Genomic DNA, 20,842 nt, shown 5'->3' with positions numbered 1-20,842 from the left:
CCCACCCACTAACAGGTGCCGTGATCAGGAGATCATCAGTGGTATTCACTTCACCTGGCAGTGGTCATAATGTTATGCCTGGTAGGTGTAACACTAATTCATTCCTGCCATAATCTTCAAATGTTTACCGATGGTGGTTTTATCCACGGCAGTCACAGGCTGTCCACGCCGATCTATCCCAAGCAGTGAGCACCACCAAGCAACGAGACTCCAACCAGGGGTCAGGATGGATCAGGCTGGTCTGAAGAGAAGAAGCACACTGGGAATTCAGAACACTGGGAGGTCAGGAGTGGCATGTAAAGCTCAGTGTACAGTATGTATGTATACAGTACAGGATCTGTTACACTCACTGCCACCAGTGACATCTTTCTTAGCTTGTTCATTGATTTAAGAGTTGCAATGGTAGAAAACTGGAACATTCAAATTAGGGAAGCAGCTCCCTCTAGTGATGAACTTAAACAATACCGCTGTAGTCTTTTAGAATCTTGCATAATGGTAAATTATATTAGTTTCAACTTATATTTAACTATAGTTCAGGAACAAACTAACAGAAAGATTGCTGCAAGGATCTGCCATTACACTTACTGAATTTGTGATTCATTGCTTAATACATCCATTTTACTGGACTCGCTTTGATAGTGATTTGATTCAGAGAAAAAAGGCTGCATTGTAAATAGATTACAAGGAAACAAGTTCTTATTACACAGAAAGTGATATACAATGTGTATATTGTTATGATACACTGATATTAGAGTTGCAAATGGATAGTGTTGATGTCTCACAGCTCGAGGGTCTTCAGTTCAATTGAACTGTCAGAGAAGAGTTTCACACGTTCTCTCCAATGTCCGTGTGAGTTTCTTCTGGGTTCTCGGGTTTCTTCCCACCTCTCAAAAACATGCTGAGTGGTGGACTAGCCTAAAAGCTCACATAGCTGTTTTATGAGTTCTGACTTAAATTGTCTCCCATTGAGTGTGTGAATGGACACTAGGATACCATACTGTATGATTTACCAGATTTGTAAGGTGATCTTTAAATGAAAGTAGGTTGACATGAGTCAAATAGTAACAGGCAACTCTGAGATGTTGGCTGCAATCCCTTATAACTTTAAGGAATGTCCATTTTTGGAAGGACTGGAACAGTAAGCAGTGTAACTCAGAGACTAGTGTTACTGTAAACAGACTATCTACAAGCTAACATCACAGTAACTAGTTGACTTACATTAAAGACCTTTAACCAGGGGTGTCCAATCTTATTCGGAAAGTGACAGTGTGAGTGCAGGTTTTCATTCTGGGGTTAGTAAGCTTTTTCACTGTGAATATTAAGAGTGAAATGGATTAGGTATTTTAATTTTAATTGACAGTCCAACAAACTGTGTGGTTGTACAGGAAGTCAAAGGGAATGAGGCACCTGTTAAGCACTGCTATGGCACTAACAGATATTGGCAGTTGCTACTACTGGGCTTCGATTTTACACTTTGTATCAAAGAGTGATTTTTTTAGCCACTAGACTGAGCAGGTTAACCCTCTATGCATGTATGGGCACATTTTTACTCTCCTACCTATCATTCCTTCAATTATAAGATGAGTCTAAGGCTGGGGAGGTGTGAGAAAAGGGATAAGTAAGAAGCTATTATCTCTGGTATTTAGCTTGGAGATGCCTAGTTTGAATGAAATGCACATCCATGTCCAGTCGTAGGTGTTTAAAATTTTGTTTTTTGGCCCTGATCCCCTGCTAGCCTAGGATTAAGTTTATGATTGAAGTTAGATTTAGTTAGGATTTGGGTTAGATTATGGTTAGGGATGGGGGGAAAGAGTTGGTTGTATAGAGAGTCAATGGAATGCCCGTTAAGCACTGCTGTGGCTCTGACAGAATGGTGTGTTGGCAGTTGCTTCCATTGGGCTTTGGTTAGGATTTTATTCTTTGTATCAAAAGCTAAGTGGGGGTGAGCCCCTTAATTGAGAAAACTTATTTTGAATTGCTTGTTTTTTGGGGGTGGTTGAGGCCAGGGTTAGGTTAAAGTTAGGGTTTGGGATTAGGCTAGGATAAAGGGTTGGGATTAGGTTAAGGTTAGGGGTTGGGATTAGGATTAGAGGTGGGGGTTAAGGCTTAGGGCTAAGGGGTTAAGGTTAGGGGACAAGGTATTACGTAGATAGGGGTAAAGTTAGGGATTAGGATAGGGCAGAAGGGTAATGGTTAGGAATTAGGGGTTCAGTTTAGGCTAAATTGGGTTAGGGATAGGATTAGGGTTAGTGGCATATTTCTTTTTTTGTTGCTGTTGCTGCATTTAAGTGCTCCCTGTCACCATACCTGAAGTGCACATCTAAAGTGAAAAAACACACAATCCACCCCAAATATCACAGCAAAGTGTATTACATGCATATGATATGATAAATAAATAAATGAATGAATGAATGAATGAATTCTTCATAAGTCTTCATTTATTTAAATGACAGATTTTCCCAGTGTCTTTACACATTCATAAACATTATCACCATGCATATGCTTCACCAGCAGGGGGCGAAAGTCTTTGGGAGGAAGTCATTGCAGGAACAGGCCTAATTTCTTGATGGAGACTCTCTTTATTTCTTTATCTTTCAAGGGGTTCTAATGTATTTAATATTTTAATCCACCTTCTTTCTGCTCTCCTTCATTGTTGTGTTGTCCATCCCACCCTACAGATGTAGGGTCTGCTCGATCGGTACAATAGTTGTTTTTTTTAAGTATTTAGTTTATAACGTGTCCATTCTTTTTTATTGTCATTCTTGTTCACTTTAGCATGTACTAAAATGTCCTTGAGATTTTTCTTCTTTCTATATACTGAGATAAGTTTAGATTCCTGAGCTCTTTATTAAAGGTATGTGGATAATGTAAATAAGTAAGAACAAAGGGTACTATTGGATGCTGGTTATTTATTTTTAAGTGATATTAGTTAGTGTCAAAATTTTGTTTCACTTCCCTTTTAATTTCTCTCAGGAATCGACCGGCATAACCTCTGGATCTGAGTGCAGTAAACAATATCTAGGTGGCTTCCTCCACGTCCTCTGGAAAGCTGCAAATTCTAAGAAATCAGATTAGTTGTGATTTTACTATTCTTTTGGCGTGCTTAGGCTGGAAACTACTCTTATGTAACAGTGCATATCTGTCTGTGTCCTTAAAAAAACTTTTTGGCCAGACACTTTTTGCCATTTTCTGAGTGCTTAAAAAATGTTTGTGTCTACCTTGTCCTTCTGTATGTTATGTGTGATTGTTATTGATTTGTGGTGGGAGTTATTATCTTAAAAACACCATTGTGTTTCGATAAACTCTGCCACCTGATACGATTCAGAGCCACAATCAATGATGATTGGACGAGCGCATGGAACTCTAAAGGGTACAGTCCATTTCTCAGGTGGTTTGTGGATTTTCAGGAGCAGAGAGAATGGTCTCGTATCTCAACCACTAAAATAAGTAAATTGTTAAACTGTGATAAATTTGGAGTTTTGAGGGATGTTAATATTTCTCTTATCATGCTTTGGGTTTTTATCAACTTTCAGCTTTGAGAAAATAATGTGCTTTGTCCATTATAACTATCTGTATTCCTTTGTCTGCTGGTTTTATTTATTATTTATTTTATTTCTTGATTTTGTGTTAGTTTCCATAAAATATTAATCTGTTCACGGGTGATATGTATGCTTTGTTTCCTGTTACGAAACTGTGATAGTGCAGAGTCTTTCAGATGCTCTCTGAAATGGACACCATACTCAATGAATAGCTATTTACAAATGGTAGTTGATGTCCGTGTACATCCCTATAGAGCTCCAAGCGATCGAATCGTTGAGGCATGCGGATGAAAATAACCCCTTTTTCGAGCATCGTTATAAACCCCCGGCTCAAAAGCATAAAAGTTTGTAATATTGGACTAGTGGGGAGATGTATGGTTACATTTATCCCCTTTCATGTGTGTAATTGATCTAACCAGAAATTAATAATGAGCTTTGTTGTATCTGTACGCCAGTGAATTGGGTCGTGTGCTTTGGTGTGAAAACGGAGTCGGTTTATTTCGGGTATGTATTTGCATCGTTGTACGATGGTTCTAATGAGATTTTGTTAAAAAAATTATGTATATCCATGTTTAGCCTATCTGAAATGTTAATTAGTAATTATTTGTGCATTTGGAAATATTGATTTGCATGTCAAAGTTGACCTGTTGAAGTTGTTTTCACGATGTTCTGGAGGTTTGTTTACCTAGGCAGTTGTTTAAACCTACTGATAAGACGATTCTCCACTCCAGGGAAGGTCCTCGATTTCTTAAGAACCCCCCTAATGTGGTAATGTGGGGAGGGTTGCGTCAAGAAGGGCATCTGACGTAAAACCTGTGGCAAATTAAATATGCGGATCATAAACCAGATTACCATACCGGATCGGTCGAGGCCCGGGTTACCAATGACCATCACCAGTACTGAGAAGGAGAGGGAGAAGGAATTTCCAGAGGCAGCGGGAGATGGGGAAGGGTAGGAGTGTGGAGGTGAGAGTTGGAACTCTAAATGTTGGCACTGTGACTGGTAAAGGTAGACATGCTTTGTGTACAAAAGACTAAGTGGAAGCGGAGTAAGGCCAGGAATATTGGAGGTGGTTTCGACCTTTTTTACCATGGTGTTGATGGGAAGAGAAATGGTGTAGGGGTAATCTTGAAGAAAGACTGTAGTAAGAGTGCAGTAGAAGTAAAGAGAGTGTCTGACAGAGGGATGATTGTGAAGCTGGAAAATGAAGGGGTGTTGGTAAATGCCTTTAGTGCATATGCCCCACAAGTGAGGTGTGTGAAGGAGAATTTTTTGCAGTGTGTTAGATGAAGTGGTAGAGAGTGTACCCAAGGGAGAAAGAGTGGTGATTGGAGAAGACTTCAATAGACATGTTTTTGAAGGGAACAGAGGTGATAAGGAGGTGACAGGTGATAGGAGGTACGGTGTCAAGGAGAGGAATATGGAAGGACAGATGGTGGTAGACTTTGCAAAAAGGATGGAAATGGCTGTGGTGAATACATATTTTAAGAAGAAGGAGGATGGTTCAAGGTGGAAGTGGGATTGCATCAAGGATCAGCTCTTAGCCCTGTCAGGAGGCAGAGCTGGAGGTGGCAGAGATGAAGATGCTGTGATTTCTTTTGGGAGTAGCGAGGATGGATAGGATTAGAAATGAGTATAATAGAGGGGCAACGCAGGCGGAACAGTGTGGAGACAAAGTGAGGCAAGATTTAGATGTTTTGGGCATGTGCAGAGGAGGGATATGGATTATACTGGAAGAAAAATGCTGGAGATGGAACTACCGGGAAAGAGGAAAAAAGGAAGGCCAAGGAGGAAGTTTATGGATGTGGTGCGGGCAGACATGAATGGGGATGGTGTGACAGAGTGAGATGCAGAGGACAGATTGAGAAAAATGATCCGCTGTGGCGACCCTTGAAGGGAGCAGCTTAAAGAAGAGCAAGAATAAGATGCATATCACTTTCATTGACACATGTAACATGTGTGTTTGTTTGTAGGTGGATAAAATGGACATTCTTTTGAAGTCGAGCGAAGCTGGTCACTAGCCATTGAGCATTTGCAGAGAAACCGCCCTTTGCCCCTGTCTCTCTCTCTACACAGCACAAGAAGCAGCAACAGTTCAGCATCCTGGAAAGCGGTGCCGTCACAGAGCAGCAGCAGTTCAGCACCCTGGATAGCAATGCTCACAGAGCGGTGGGGGGATCAGCACCAAGGCCAGCGCCAATCAGCTTCTCCTCTCCAGGGTGACTGTGGAGGACGACGTTGAGGCCTTTTTTGGAGATGTTCGACTGGACTGCAGCTTGCAAAGGCTACAGTGGGACTGGGCAGACACCTTCTCCGGGAAGGTGTAGCTAGCCTACTAAGCCCTGGAGGTGGATGAGGCCAGGGACTTCAGCAAGGTGAAAGCAGAAATCCTCACCCATTGCGGACGGTCTCCTGTTTATACCACTGGGGAGTTCCACAGATGGAGATATGATCCAGCCGTTAACCCCAGGGCACAGACAACCTACTCTGGACCGGCTGAAGATGGCTCCAGCCGGATCGACAGTCGGTGAAAGATGTCACTGAACGTGCCATCATGAATTGGTTCATCTGGGCTTTTCCTCCTGAGGAACAGAAGGCCATTGGACTCCATGGCCCCACCAACACCAGGGAGTTCCTGGAGATAATGCAATGCACCATGGCCACTCTGGAAATCAGTTATGACCCCCAAAGAGACTTTTGGCCTCCTTGCCACCCCCAGTCTCCTTGATTGCCGGAGCCGGAACACTTTGGGGAGAGGATGAAATTGGGGAGTCACCCCACTAACGGACCTGTAGAAGCACCCATGCCAACTGAACCAAAGCTCCCGCTGTCGTCTTGGGCTCCCAGAACCTGGCTTATCAGATGCACCCTCCACACCATTACCAGGACTGCCCTCCTCCTGCACCTGGCCCACATGCACCCTCTGGGGAGCCAAGGCCAGCCGAGCCAGTGCCCAGAAGCCAGCACCTCTCATCCCTCTCCCCATCATTGGTGTGCCATTCGAGCAAGTCTGCATGGAAAGTCGTGTGCTGTATTTGATGTTTGACACATGCCATGGATACATGTATGATCGTTTTTCTGCAATACTCACTCATTCAGCTGCTGCATTCTCCACAGTAAATAAACAGCTGATATCTCCACATATCTCCTTGCTCATTAAGGATAAAATAAAATAGTTTAATAATTTAATTTAATAATTTATTCTTATTTCTAGTTATTTAGTTATATATTTTTCCCCTCCCCTTTCTCCGTTTCTCTTCTTTTGTAAAGCTGCTTTGAGACAATGTTCATTGTACAAGGCGCTATACAAAATAAATTGAATTGAAGTGAATCTCAGAAAGTACTTGAAAGATAGTAAGGCTGTTAGGTCTGACCTGCCCAGAACCAGAGACATGTATATAGGGAACCCAGAGGGAAAGGCTATCTTCAACAAGATTTACTGATCACTTGGAAAATGGCACCAAACAACTCACAACCACAAGAGGGAGGCAAATATACCAAACCTTGTTATTTTTCCCCAAGTGATATAATGTAATTAATGTTTTCCCACCTCACACCCAGTGTTCCCTGACCAGGATAAATCATGTACTGATGATGAGTGAATTAATTTATGCAAATAATAAAGAAATTCTTATTTTCATTATCAGCAAAATTATTTGTGTTTTATAATACATTAACTGTATATTATTATAGTTTCAGATCAAGGTACTGTGTGTGTTGTTTTGCATGTTTTCACACTGTTTTTGCTCGCATGCAGGCACAATGACATATCACATGTTCAGAAACTTCAGTATTTCCTGTTAATATCTCACTGGTCTTTGCTGACAGTTTTTCTCTAATTATATAAAACACATTTCTGCATACTTTGGTCAATGCTGTCTGAACCGTTAATAATTTTATAAAACACACTGGACCTTTTCAATATCTATGTCCTCAACACAGTTACCCAGCCACCTGAAACTCATCTTTATAGTTAACCCAAATAATAATTTAGGGGAGGGCAGGGCACAACCTAACACATTGTATAAAAGTGTGAATTTTTACTTACACTATGACTATAAAAATTATCTTTAATATCTTCCAAAACGGTTTAAATTTTGATGCTTTCTGTGCTTCACAATCAGGTTATGTAGGAAATTATATTTAAAAACTAAATTATTAGCTTTGTAATGATGTAAAACAATACAGCTCTATAGAGTCATATCTCTTTCTTTTGAAATACTAGAAATTTTTTTGAGCATTCTCAGCTCTAGGGTCCCTTTCGATCCTGAGCTCTGGTCCATACAACCAATGTCCTCTTATACGTGCAGGTATTTGGATTGGCTATGCTAAACTGCCCCTAGGTGTGAATGAGTGTGTGAATGGTGCCCACTGCGAACCCCACATTTCCAAACGTTAACTCTTATACCACAATAAGTTTCATGACAAGGAACATCTGAAACAGTTAGTCAGATATACAGTTATAGCAGATATAAACAGTAATTCCCTCACTGACCTCCTTTTTTCCCCTCTTCAGTTAATACCAGAAATGTAGCTGGCCATGTTAACCGAAAATTTAATGACAAACCAAAACATTTGATTGTTAAAGAATGAACAAAAAGCAGATTGTTTTTTTTGTTTTTTTTTTAAATAAAGCTCTTGTAGCCACCCACTTGCTGTATTCAAACAATTATTTGTGACAACAATATATTCATCATTGATTCACTTATAGGAAAAAACATAATGGGTGTGAAAAACACCTCCATCTAATTGCTTTCAGCCCAACTGAAGGCAAAGAAATATTAAAAAGGAGCCCACAGGGTGACTACAGAGAAAAGTAATCATTTTACAGAGACTGCATTGAAGGTCATGAGAAAGACAAGAAGACAAGAATCTTCATCAAAGACCACCAGCTTGATATAAAACTGTGCCTTGATCACAGAAATGACAACGGGGCAAGAGCTAAAGTTTGAAGGCTGAGCTGTGCAACAGAAGAGATCTCACACATCTGAAATTTTTAAAAAGTTTTACTTATACTTCAGATGAACTGATAAAAATGTAAACATTTCATATGTATAACTGTATAAAACATATATATGTATTATTGTCTATAGCAATATAAGTGCACATAGAATTCCAAACACAGTTATTAGAGAGAAAATCGTGTAATATAAAACTGGTAGCACCCATTGATGAGATCTTCAGTCTGAACACTACAGCACCATGTGCTTAGTCGCATTAAAGGAAAACTACACTGTACAGCACACTGCATATGTTTTTGCTGAAATATGTGTCGTGTGTTTAGTAACTCTGGTGATAATTTACTGCTTGTTGTATTTTCATTATTTAAAAAAAAAATCTATTTTATTACCAACTTTATCATTAGTCAATTCCTACTCACCAGTCAGCTCAGGGAGGGTGAAGGCCAACACATATCTTCAATATACAGTTCACAGATGCCTGATTTGGTTAGAAAGAGAAATCCTGTCTGCACTTTCCTCTTGCACAACTTAGTATGTGATAATGGTGATTAATAGAGGACCGATAATGGTGATTAATAGGACGACAAAATCTAACATAAGGGGCAACGGTCAGTTTTTGCTGTTAACAATAAAAGATCTTCTTTTCTGACTCACCATGTTTTTCCAGTGATGCTCAGAGAGAAATCCTATGTATAAGTAGTGGAGGCAACAAACAGAGCGCAGCTATTCAACACGGTTGGGTGAAAGACTCACAGACTCGGCTAGTCAGTGATCTAAGGGATTACAAGTGTGATAGTGCTGACAGAAGCTCAGAGTTTATAGATGAGGAAGTGTGGGAACTGGACACAATAAAGCACTGCTGCATTACCATTTCAAGTCGAAACAGACCAACGTGTTGATGAAAAAAGTTTAAACTAAGTCAACTCAGTCTGTCATTACAAAATCAATTTTTGACCCAGTTGTAGTTCATGTTAGTTATAAATATGAATCTACCCTGAATGACTTTATAATCCTAGCAGAGGCTGATTATTTTATTTATCTGAAGAAATTTAGCAAGGCTGAAGAACACCAATACAACAGAACTTACAGTTTTATAAGAAGTTTCACATATTATTGATTGGTCAGCCTGCGGTTTTGAAATAAAGGAATAAAAATATATATATATTTATATAATAATAATAATAAAAGTTCATAATCAGACAAATCAGATGTTCTTGATAATGACTGAAATTTTATTCAGGTCTCTGAGGAGCATTTGCTTCTGCTATTTAAGCACCGCTTCAAAACACTGTCACTAATCTAGGGCTCAAGTATAGAGATTTATATGAAATATAATGAGGAACAAGGATAATTAATGCAAGATTAGAGTCTAATGGTACTTTGGTTCTTACCCACATTCAAATAAAACTGACGAAGGTAAACTCATCACACTGTACTGTGTAAAAAAAATACACACTGGTGTCTGTGTGTCCTGCATCACCTCAGTTTCAAGTGTACAAGGTGTCAGATGGCTGAGTGAGCTCTGAGTGAGCTGCTGCTGAGAGGCAAGTCCCCAAACACACTAGCATAAGAAGCTTTGAGGAACTGCACGTAGTTCTGCAGACTGCGGTTGGTGCTGTCCGACTGTTCCAGGCGGTCCTTCACGTCCTGCAGACGGCTTTGGTACCTCCTCTCAGCCTGAAAATACAGTGACAATGGACCCAGAAGAATGAATGCCATGCATTAACAAGAGTTCAGTAAATCCTCACTGATTAGTACTGCAGACAAGCCTGGCACCCCAAATTGTCCTCTTTAGCTAATTTATAGTCATTTGTTCCCAGCAGAATACTTTTTTCAAAGACTGCAATTGTGTGTGCTATAGCACATTATATATTTGTGTAAAAGCTAGATGTAGATTTTAAAAAATAGTTTTATTCATGAAAAAAAATGCATGAAAAAAAATTGTTGAGAATATTATGACCTACTGGAACTGAAAATATTTTGTTGCCAATATTTCAACGTTGAAATGTAACTTGTCTATTTTTGGGACATTCACTGGTACATGATGTGACACACTTAAACCTTGCCTACATACAGGTATATCACACAAGCAACTCGTATCTTCTTCATTTCTTTTTCCCAAATTATACACAAGCAGCACATCCTCATCACCAGTCTTAATTTCCTCTGCATTATTGACAAGAATAAATCTTATCACATTATAAGCAACGCTAGTTAGTTACCTGATCCTGGCTAGGACTGGTAAGAGTGTTGTTATGGATACAGATTGCATGATGGCTGAGACACACTGTCTGTCCATCATAAAGCTTACCTCGTCTTTGGTTCTCCGCAGCTGACTGAGCTCTGAACTGGCTCGGCTCAGTTGGGTCTCCAACTCAATCACTTTGGACTGAGAGGCTCGCTCTTTAGATGCGGCTCGCTCTCTTGTATTGGACACCTGTCAATCAGACCACACGTTAGATTACTGAAAACATCAGAAATGCACAGATTCCAGCCTATGAAGGCCATTTCGTTGGTACATTTTATTAGCAAATAAAGACAAAACAAGCCATTCAATTAGCACAAATATAATGGCACCCTATACAAGGTAGAAGCATTAGTGTCTATGGTAGCAGGCATGCTGCAATGGCTGAGCTGCATTACTAGAAGATTTGCTAGTTTTGTCTACATTTTGTCATTTGAGAACTGTCGGTACAACCTAAGAAGCAAATGGTAGTTAAAACCCCATCACTCGATCCTGTATAATGTGCTTCCCATCTAAAAATATTTTTTTCTTGTTCCCAGTGTTTTATTATTGTACTGTATTTATTCTATAGACAGATAAGAGAGAATGTATAGTCTATTCCCTGCACAGTCTTAGTTAAACATACAGACTGCTGTTCTGCTGTAAGCATACAACAAGTTTTATGGAGTCTTAGGTGTTGTAAATTTACAGACCTGTCGCCTGGCGTCCTCTAGTGCCTCTTCTAGCTGCCGGCTTAGTGCGTTGCATTCGCGAGACTTCTCCTCCAAACGCATCTGGTTGTGAAGGATGGACTCCTCTCGCTTTGCTATCATTTGTAGAAGATCTCCGTTCTGAGAGCTGGCCTCCTCCAACTTCCTGTTTATGTTTAATGTCAATTAAATTTCATTGTGTAACTAACTGGATTTTCATCAATAGTATATTTCAGAGTTAGTTACTCCTGTGAACATTTACAAATAAACAGCTTAGTAACCAGCTTGAGAAATGTGGCATAATCAGCATTATGCCAGCCACAAGCTGCTGAATGTTTTTTTAGGTGTACAGTGCTATAGTGACAGACCTTTCGAGGGAATCTACTTTGTGCTTGAGCTGGTTGTTCTCCTCCATTAGTAGCGTGTTCCTCTGCTGCACCTTCTCCATCTGAACACCCTGCTGTTCAACCTGTTCAAATACATCAACACATCATACCCATTAATGAGCAATTAACTTACTCATGTACCGATCCTATAGATCCTTGGAATATGACACTGGTAGTTCCTGTGCAAAAATAAGAAGGGAAAAGCATTCGAGCTAAATCTTATATCATCCGTATTAAAGATAATAATGGATTTATTATATAATAATGGATGGCAAAGTGGATTTAGGTTCCCTGTGATTTTAAATCTTCTTACCTCTTTCTCTCTCTCTCACTTTCTCTCTCTCTCACACACACACCTTAACTCGTAACTCTGCAAGACCCGTTGTAAGCTCAGCATTCCTCCTCTCCTGTAAACGTTCCTTTTCTTGTGCTTCGTGCAGTTGGAGCTCAGTGCGGCGCAGGGTATCGGGTAATGGCTCCAGCTCGCTCAGACGACCCATCAGCTGCTTCCGGGCCTGATCAAGCTCCTGATCCAGCTCCTCTCTTAGAGCCCGTGCCTCCCGCTCTGCCTGCTGCGCGTGCACACTATACTCATCTGCCTCGGCACGTGTCTTCTGCAGCTGGATACACACACACCCAAAGTTACGTCATGAAGTATCTAAGGCTTTAGCATGAAGCTCTATTATTAAACACCAATCCCACTGTGTGTGTGTGAGAATATGTAGTAATGTGATGAGCAGACCTGAATCTTGTAGCTGTCCACTAAGCTTTCATACTGCTTCACTGAGGCTTTGACCTGCTCCACCTCAGACCGGGACAGAGACAGTTTCTCCTCCAGTGCTGACAGAGTTGCCTGCACAAGCAAATATGCTGAATATCATAAAATGATAACACATCCAAAACACAACATACTACAGCATTTTCAGGCCACTGTTTAAAATTTAAAAAATACCAAAAAATAAATTAAAAAAAAAGATTTTGTGAATAAAGTCCTAATATTTTGATAATAAATTTTTAATATTCTGAGATAATAAAATATAATCATAACAAAATGGTACATACTACAGCAACGTTTGTGTGCATGTTTAGGATTTGGTGATATACTTCAGTATTGAATGTAGAAATAAAAAAATTACTTAATTTCATGGTGCATCTGCACCAGATATTTATTAGAAATGACATGAAAACATTCCTTCATGTCTTTGAAGGAGAAATCACATTCAGTGATATCAAGGCTACTGATCTGTGTGCCATTCAGAGAGGGTATGTTGTCTCATTGTCTCTTGTGAAACTACCTACCCCTAATGGCGCACAGGTGTAACTATCACCAAAATAAAAACAAACAAACAAATAAATAAGTAGTAATTTGTGTCGTGTCTTTTTCTCTAAAATACAGCTAACACATCGGGGCGTGGCTCCACCTTTAGGCTCTGGTTCTCCAGTCTAACTGTGGTGCTCTCCGTGGTCATACTGTGCAGCCGGTCCAGAAGTCCGTCTCTCTCTGCTCTGGTTTTCTCCTCAAGCATATGCAGCTGCTCTGTCATATCTGCGATCCGGCTGGAAGGAACCGAACGGATGGTCTATTAAGGGGTCTGCTCACTATATCTACATTTTGAACAAAAGACACTATTATAAACACTTTGGTGCTCACCTATTCAGCAGTGTGATCTCCACCTCCAGCTGGCCTTTCTCCTTCAGCTCTTTTGCGTGACGACTGCTCCAGTTCTCTGCAGTTGAAACAGCATCTGCCAGCCGGGCTTCCTACAATTCACACACAAAGAGAAACGTTAAGCTTCGGGTTGTCGCATATTTTCATTCGTAGCACCTTATATATACACTGTAGTGATTTCCTGGTTTAACGTATAATCAACAGTTCTTTATCCTTATCTTATATAACCCATGACCTTAGGAATACAACATGAAATAAAAGAGTGCAATGTTGTCTTTGGCACAAAATGTTTTTGAATTCAGTGGTGACCTTTATGGTGTCTCACAGTGGTCATGTAAATGACAATAAGTAGGAACCTTTGGCGACCAACAGTTTTGGGGCTACAAACGAAGTTTCTTCTCTGGATTACTGTTCTTACCATTTCGGTCAACTGAGCGCTGAGATGTCCTGCAGTGTCCTCGCTGCGTTCTGCTCTCTGTTTCAGCGCCCGTGTGGCTTTCTTCAGTGCCTCTTTATCCAAATCAGCCCGCTGCTTCAACTCCCGCATCTGAGCCTGCACACACTCCAGCTCTCCCTGCTGTTGATCAGCTGTTCGCTCCAGGTTCTGAACCAATCAAAGAAAAGAAAAGCAGTTACGAAAAGCAGTTATTACACTAATTAACAGTTTTACTAGCCATACAATGATTACAGGTAGCTAAAGTAACCACTGACAGTTACCTTAAGATTTTTTTTACATATATAGGAAACCAGAATATACCAGAAAATAAAACAAATCAACCTTAATCTGGACTGAAAGCCGGTTATTTTCTGCTTCCTTGTTGCGTAGTTGGCCCTGCAGATGAGCTCGGGTTGATTCCAGCGACTTGGAGAGCTCACTCGTGGTCTTCACATGTTCCTGTGATGGTGAGTATGTACAACATCACACATTAAAGCTACACTGCAATTCTAATTGTAAATGTTTAGATTTGGATTTGCTCAGTGCACCTTCTCGTTCTCTAAAAGGCAGGAAAGGTCAGCGACTTCTTTCTCTTTATCCTGTAGCTTCATGTGAAGGTGCTACAGAGGAGAGATGTGCTCAGTGTTAAACTCTCAAACTCTCAGCATACATGCACTTAACCAGATCATGTACATACTGATTAATAATGTATTATTATTATTATTATTATTATTATTATTATATGGAGAAAACAGACCGAGTTTTCTGCTTCAACTTCAGTGAGCCTCTTCAGAAGAGAGTCTTTCTGCTCCAGCAATTGAAGTGAGTCCATCTGTCATGAAAAGAAAAAAAAAAAAATGAAATCAGCATCAACAGGCACGACATGTCAGGCTCATCACTGCTAGCCCTGCTGAAGGAAAAGACAGCACCTCATGCTCATGCTGCTCCCTCAGGAGGCGGCGTAGTGTTCGGTTTGTTCTCTCAAAAGTTTCCAACTTCTGCAGGAGGAGATCCTTCTGCCGGGCCAGCAACGAGTCAGAGCCAGTCATTCGCTTCTCCTGGGGGAGAAAACAAACAGATGCCAAACAGTGCTCTTTAATATCTAGCTATGGATCTGTTGTCTAGGTAAAGATGAAAAGTGAAAAGCAAAAAGGTATAGACTATAACAGTGAGTATAGTCTATAACAGTGAGTAAATGGTGACACGCTTACAGTTCTCGACATGCGGCTAACAGCATCTCGGAGCGCCAGGACCTGCTTGGCGGCTGCAGTGCTGTCGAGCTCTGCCTCCAATAGCTTCTTGAGCAGCACATCCTTCTCCTGTTGCAGGTTCTCTCTCTCCAACCTGACCAAGAGCAGACAGAAACGAGCAGGGGAAATCTTAACACATCTTTATTCATTGCTTACCAGTAAACCAGCAGTTGCTACATGTGATGACCATACAGTGATGACCATAGATGGCTAGAGTTAGTACCCCTGTATTAAATAACACACCTGTGGTCATAAGGTTCTTATTTACAGGTTCCTGAACACAAGGCTGTAACATGCTGTATTTCTCAATGTGTAAATAAAAATAAATGCTCTCAGGAACACTGGGAATCTATCAGTTCTGATAAACATGATCAGCTAGAGTCAAAGTTGTTTTAGCAGATTACACAAAATAAGTACATTTAAATGTTTAAAATCTACATAGTGTAACAGATTTGCATGTGTGTAATAAAAATCTATGATCTACTTCTTTCGGCTTTTCCCTTCAGGGGTCTCCACAGCGAATCATCTCTCTCCACCTATCCCTATCTTCTGCATCCTCAACACTTGCACCCACTAGCTTCATATCCTCATTTATTACATCCATATACCTCCTCTTTGTCCTTCCTCTTTGCCTCCTGCCTGGCAGCTCCATGTCCAACATTCTCCTACCGATATACTCACTCTCCCTCCTCTGAACATGTCCAAACCATCTTAATCTGACCTCCCTAACTTTGTCCCCCAAACGTCCAACATGAGCCGTCCCTCTGATGTACTCGTTCCTAATCCTGTCCAACCGTGTCACTCCCAAAGAGAACCTCAACACTGTCTCTAAACCATACAGCATGGCTGGTCTCACCACTGTCTTGTACTAATAAAAATCTATGATGATTATGTTATATTAATTGGCCTGATGTATTGTGGCTAATATATTTAACGGGTTTAAACGTGCCATTTAAGAAGAAGCTTCTGAGTTTCAAACCTGCCATAGTTGTTTTCCTCCAGTATTTTCTCCATGGACTCCCGGAGGAGCGTGTTCTCTCGCTCTGTGATTTCTAGCTCCTTGGCGACCTCAGCCAGCTCTTCCTCTTGCTCTGCGATGACACGCTGTGAGACACTTAGCCTCTCAGACTGGCGCTCTAGCTGCTGCTCCTTCTTACGCAGCTCCACCTGTAAAACCCACTTTCATAAATCAGACTCCTGACATGATCTTGACCTTATTTTACAGTGTTTTTGTGTCCTGTGCTGCACCGGGTTCAGGATCAAGTAAATCATATCAAACAGATCTAACAAATCAAAACAAGTTTCACTTAAACAAAGACAGTGCAAGTCTGATTTTGAAAACCTTATCACTTTGCTGAAATGGCCAAATAGAGTGGTTTAATTTTTCTCTATAAGTGATTTTGCTGTCCCAAGTTCAGATTCATGGTAGTCTTGTACTGAAATTGTTTGCGATGTCATGGTTCCTCAGGTCCAGTCCAGCAGGTTTCTGTTGCTGGAACCAATCGGACATTGCAATAGAAGTGCAACGTGTGGTTATCTAGTACTTACCTCGTTCTTTAGTGAGCTGACCTCGGTCATAAGGCTATCGATCTTCCTCTCATACTGGTTGATGCGTCCATGCAAAGCTTCCTCCTCATCAGTGGAGAGGTCTTCCAGACGGAGAACAGAGCGTGAGGGGTCTGGCTCAGGTAGGGGGGTGATTTCCAAGCGATGGCTTGGTCCCTAAACCACAAATGATAATTTAGGAGTAACGTTCAAAGAAACAGTATGCAAGATTCACTGCTCTTCTCTCCTATTTAATTTTGCTACTTGGTACCTTTCAATTTGCATTACAGAAAAGTTGAATTTAGAAATTCTTTTTTTTCTAAGTGATACCAGACTGCACTGAGGAATCACTGGATGCCTTATAACAAGTTTGCTTGTCTCAACAACTTTAGCACACCTGGAGATTTTTAATTATAAACAGTTCTGGGAGTCAAAGACTTCCTTAAGATGTTCAATATACTGCGATGTTGAGGGCTGCCTTAGATGCCAACAAGCTTAGTCTTTCTTGTTACTAAACTGAATGCCTGAAATATTAAGGGTGTAATAATATACTCCGGTCACAGGTTTGATTCGACTCACGATACTGGCTTCACAATTGGATTCAATACTCAGAAGAACAAAAAATTTCAATTTAAACAAAATTTTAAGGAGGAAAATTACAACTGCAATAATATGAACAGTGGCTTCATACTGTAAATAAAAAAACATTAATAAATACTCCCAAAAATTCGATTGAATAAACACAGTGTCTGACTTGGGAAGAAAATGATAAATTGAAGCATAATGAGCTCTGAGGTGCCATTTTAACTGGAAATAGAGCTCCACAGCCTCTTTCTCTGGCACTGTAGATTGAAGCGATGCAGAGTTTGTGTCCTCTGAAAGCTAGTGAAAACTTCTTTTTAACGGGTATAACATGGTTGCAATTATAGGTTATGTGATCATATCCTATAAAATACATAAATAATGTATATATAACCCACATTGGTCATTGTGATCCCAGAGCTATTGGTCTCTGTACAAGCACAGATGATTTTGGTAATGGCACAGGCTCTGCACAAATAAATCCTGGCATGAATTCTGTAAATTTTAACTTTATGGGTTGTGCAGACTAAGACTTCTGGTGTTCAAGGCAATTGCAATTACATTTCTGTGAAAGAAAGGATGTTACTGACGAAACACTACTTCAGACATTTGACCTTGCTGTGACCTTGAACCTTTTTGGATCAACTGCAGAATCAAATCAGATTATCTGCTGTAAAAATGATTCTTCAGAGTCAAAAATATAAATGTCTCCCTCACCTAGTGGTTCAGACACCAAACATGTGTTGACTGTTCCAGATGTTTGCAGGAGATTATTTGCCAAACTGTTCCTTTAATAATGCACACATAATAAAAATCCATCTAACCTCCCACTTGTATGATGCTTCTCGCGTTGAAGCTTTGCCCGGAGGAATCCATGGGACTCTTGTCTTAACTTTAGCAGTGGGACGTAAGCAGCCTTTCACCTTAACCTGCAACAACAGCAGCAAATGAAATGCGCTGACTATCTGAATGTGACCCTAAATCTTGGTGCCCCTTTTCACGTCAACCATTTCTACAAACAAGGTGAGAACTGACCTGTGCTGGCTTTATAGGGCTGTTCTTCGTGCCCTTCTTTACATGCACATGGACAGGTGTGCTTTCATTCACGTGCACGTGCAGTGGTGGCGAGGATGAGCTGGTTCGCATTGCTTTTTTCTGCATGAAAAAATGACATCTTTTGGTACAGTCATAATAAATCACTGTATATTGCAGGCGCCCTCATGAAAAACTAATGTATGACCATCCCGCACATATATTTGCATTTTTACATATATTTGAAAATATATTGACTATATAATGACAGAAACTGTGAGTATTTTGCATATATGTTTGTGTATCATTTTAAAGGCATCTTGCAAATATACCTATTAACATTCACAGCTAAATATATTACATTAAATCACTTGCCCACCTTTTTCCAAATGAAACTGGGTCACACTGTTATTTGTAGATAATTAAATAAATATTATAATGAATGAATCATATCACTATATTACAGCATTTCTTTAATTATCTTACATCATTAAATAAAATACATTCTATGATCATATATATAATATTCTATTATAATATCACAATGTACATATATACAGTAAAATACACTATAACCCTGTCTTAAAAACTATTATATCAAAATTATAGAATTAACTAAATAAAATAAGATTTCAAAATCTCATGTGCAATGTAGTGGTCAGTATTTTTAACTATTTATTTATTTATTTATTTATTTATTTATTTATTTATTATTATTATTATTATTTTTTTTTTTACAAATTTTGATTCAATTAGAAATATGATTACAACTGACCATATACAAGACCAGACATAACATTATGACGACTTGCCTAATATTGTGTTGGTCCCCCTTTGCTGCCAAAACAGCCCTGACCCGTCATGCACTATGTGTTCTGACACCTTTCTAGCATTAACTTCTTCAGCAATTTGAGCAACTGTCTGTTGGATTGGATCACACGGGCCAGCCTTCACTCCCCACGTCCATCAATGATCCTTGACCGCCCATGATCCTGTTGCCGGTTCACCACTGTTCCTTCCTTGGACCACTTTTGATAGACACTGACCACTGCAGACCGGGAACACCCCACAAGATCTGCAGTTTTGGAGATGCTCTGATCCAGTGGTCTAGCCATCACAATTTGGTCCTTGTCAAACTCGGTCAAATCCTTACGCTTGCCATACTTTGAGGACAAAATGTTCACTTGCTGCCTAATATATCCCATCCACTAACTCGTGCCAGGATGAGGAGATAATCAGTGTTGGTCACTTCACCTCTCAGTGGTCATAATGTTATGCCTGCTTGGTGTACATTTTATTTAAATACTTCAAAATACAGTGATTTGATTAAATGTACGATTGAATTATTTTATTTATACTATTGTCTTCCATCCTATTGCTTTTTTTTCTGGGGACTATTTCTCTGTATATACAAACAGAGCTGCAAATCGAACTATATACTTTTACGAAAGACATGATTGCAAATGTATATATATATATATATTTACCTGATATGTTCTGAAGATACATTAAGACTAACATCTATTAATACACTTGGAAGTTTTTAAAAGCTTTTACAAGTATAATCAGTCTAAATGACCACCGGGTCACATACACGTAGATACACTCACCATATACATCACTACAACATCCACTAGTGGCTAAGCGGCTAGCTAACGTAAACAGTTACTTGACTCCCACTTAAAAATAATACGGAGGTTAGCATGCATAACGCCTCCGTAATGGAATTAACTAAACCTACAAACACCATAACAAAATAACTTTCTTACCATCCGAAAAAAGCAAACATTAAAAATATCGTATAAAAACAATCCGTGTATGAGCTAACAGGCTAACTATGTCTCTTATCACAAGACGCTTCCTTCCCTTCCGGTAGGCACGAGCTCTCTTTGGATTGATTGGTTGATTCAAAAACGTACCTCGCTCCGATTGGTGAAAGTCGTTTGCACTGCGTCACTTTCCATATTGCGTTGCCGGTAGTAACTGTAGTCATAGAAACCAAGCCTAACGCTGGACCCAAGCCGCAGGTTGACAAGGAAACTAAAGCGGCGTGTTAGGACTTATCTCCGAAACCATGTCTCTTTGCCCACATCTAACAAAACAAACAGCACAATAAATTACAAACGGTTACCACTGTTGCCACTGCCCTTTGTTTGTTGACCATCTATATGTCCCTACACTTCTTGTTTCTTGAAAGTAGACTTACGGCCAAAAGTATGTGGACACCCGACCACCTATATGTGGGTCTTCCCCAAACATCAAGGGTGATGGGCAGAACAGATACAAAACAATGTCACACAGTTTAAAGTAAGACAACAAAACATACTGTAAAAGGAACATAAACATAAATATGGGGAAAAAAAATTAATTAAAATAAATAAATAAATAACAAGAAAAAAGTGCTATATAAGGACAGTTAAATACATTTGAAAAGCTTTATAATTTTTATTGTTTTCATAAGTTTCTTATTTTGTGAGCTCATATTAGTAAAGGTTTCAAAATATATTT

At 39.8% G+C, this 20,842-nt stretch overlaps 1 protein-coding gene across 4 annotated transcripts; it reads right to left on the bottom strand.

Annotated features, from left to right (window-relative positions):
• Window positions 1-8,280: 8,280 nt before the first annotated feature.
• odf2a (outer dense fiber of sperm tails 2a) lies at window positions 8,281-20,234 on the bottom strand. Of its 4 annotated transcripts, none has more exons than XM_058416425.1 (19): window positions 19,945-20,084; window positions 18,338-18,457; window positions 18,127-18,231; window positions 16,724-16,897; window positions 16,155-16,342; window positions 15,137-15,269; window positions 14,855-14,983; window positions 14,683-14,757; window positions 14,474-14,545; window positions 14,268-14,384; window positions 13,908-14,093; window positions 13,472-13,581; window positions 13,242-13,377; window positions 12,563-12,673; window positions 12,177-12,440; window positions 11,803-11,903; window positions 11,438-11,600; window positions 10,812-10,937; window positions 8,281-10,177 (listed from the first exon to the last, which is right to left on the bottom strand). In XM_058416425.1, the coding sequence occupies exons 1-19, from the start codon at window positions 19,951-19,953 to the stop codon at window positions 10,004-10,006; spliced, it is 2,493 nt and encodes an 830-aa protein (XP_058272408.1). In that variant the 5' UTR covers window positions 19,954-20,084; the 3' UTR covers window positions 8,281-10,003. The 4 variants fall into 4 exon arrangements, with proteins under 4 accessions (XP_058272408.1, XP_058272411.1, XP_058272410.1 ...); XM_058416428.1 differs by lacking the exon at window positions 19,945-20,084 and adding an exon at window positions 19,822-19,841; XM_058416427.1 differs by lacking the exon at window positions 19,945-20,084 and adding an exon at window positions 19,147-19,768.
• Window positions 20,235-20,842: the final 608 nt, after the last annotated feature.

Source organism: Hemibagrus wyckioides, linkage group LG18 (genome assembly GCF_019097595.1).
Source record: "Hemibagrus wyckioides isolate EC202008001 linkage group LG18, SWU_Hwy_1.0, whole genome shotgun sequence".
NCBI lineage: Eukaryota > Metazoa > Chordata > Actinopteri > Siluriformes > Bagridae > Hemibagrus > Hemibagrus wyckioides.
This window is presented reverse-complemented; position numbering and strand designations above follow the sequence as displayed.

Coding starts and splice junctions, on each gene's coding strand:
- odf2a (XM_058416425.1), bottom strand. Junction 15,270..16,154: donor GAGGAAAACAACTATGGCAG/GTTTGAAACTCA, acceptor GCTCTTGGTCAG/GTTGGAGAGAGAGAACCTGC. Junction 14,385..14,473: donor GCCTTTTAGAGAACGAGAAG/GTGCACTGAGCA, acceptor TCACCATCACAG/GAACATGTGAAGACCACGAG.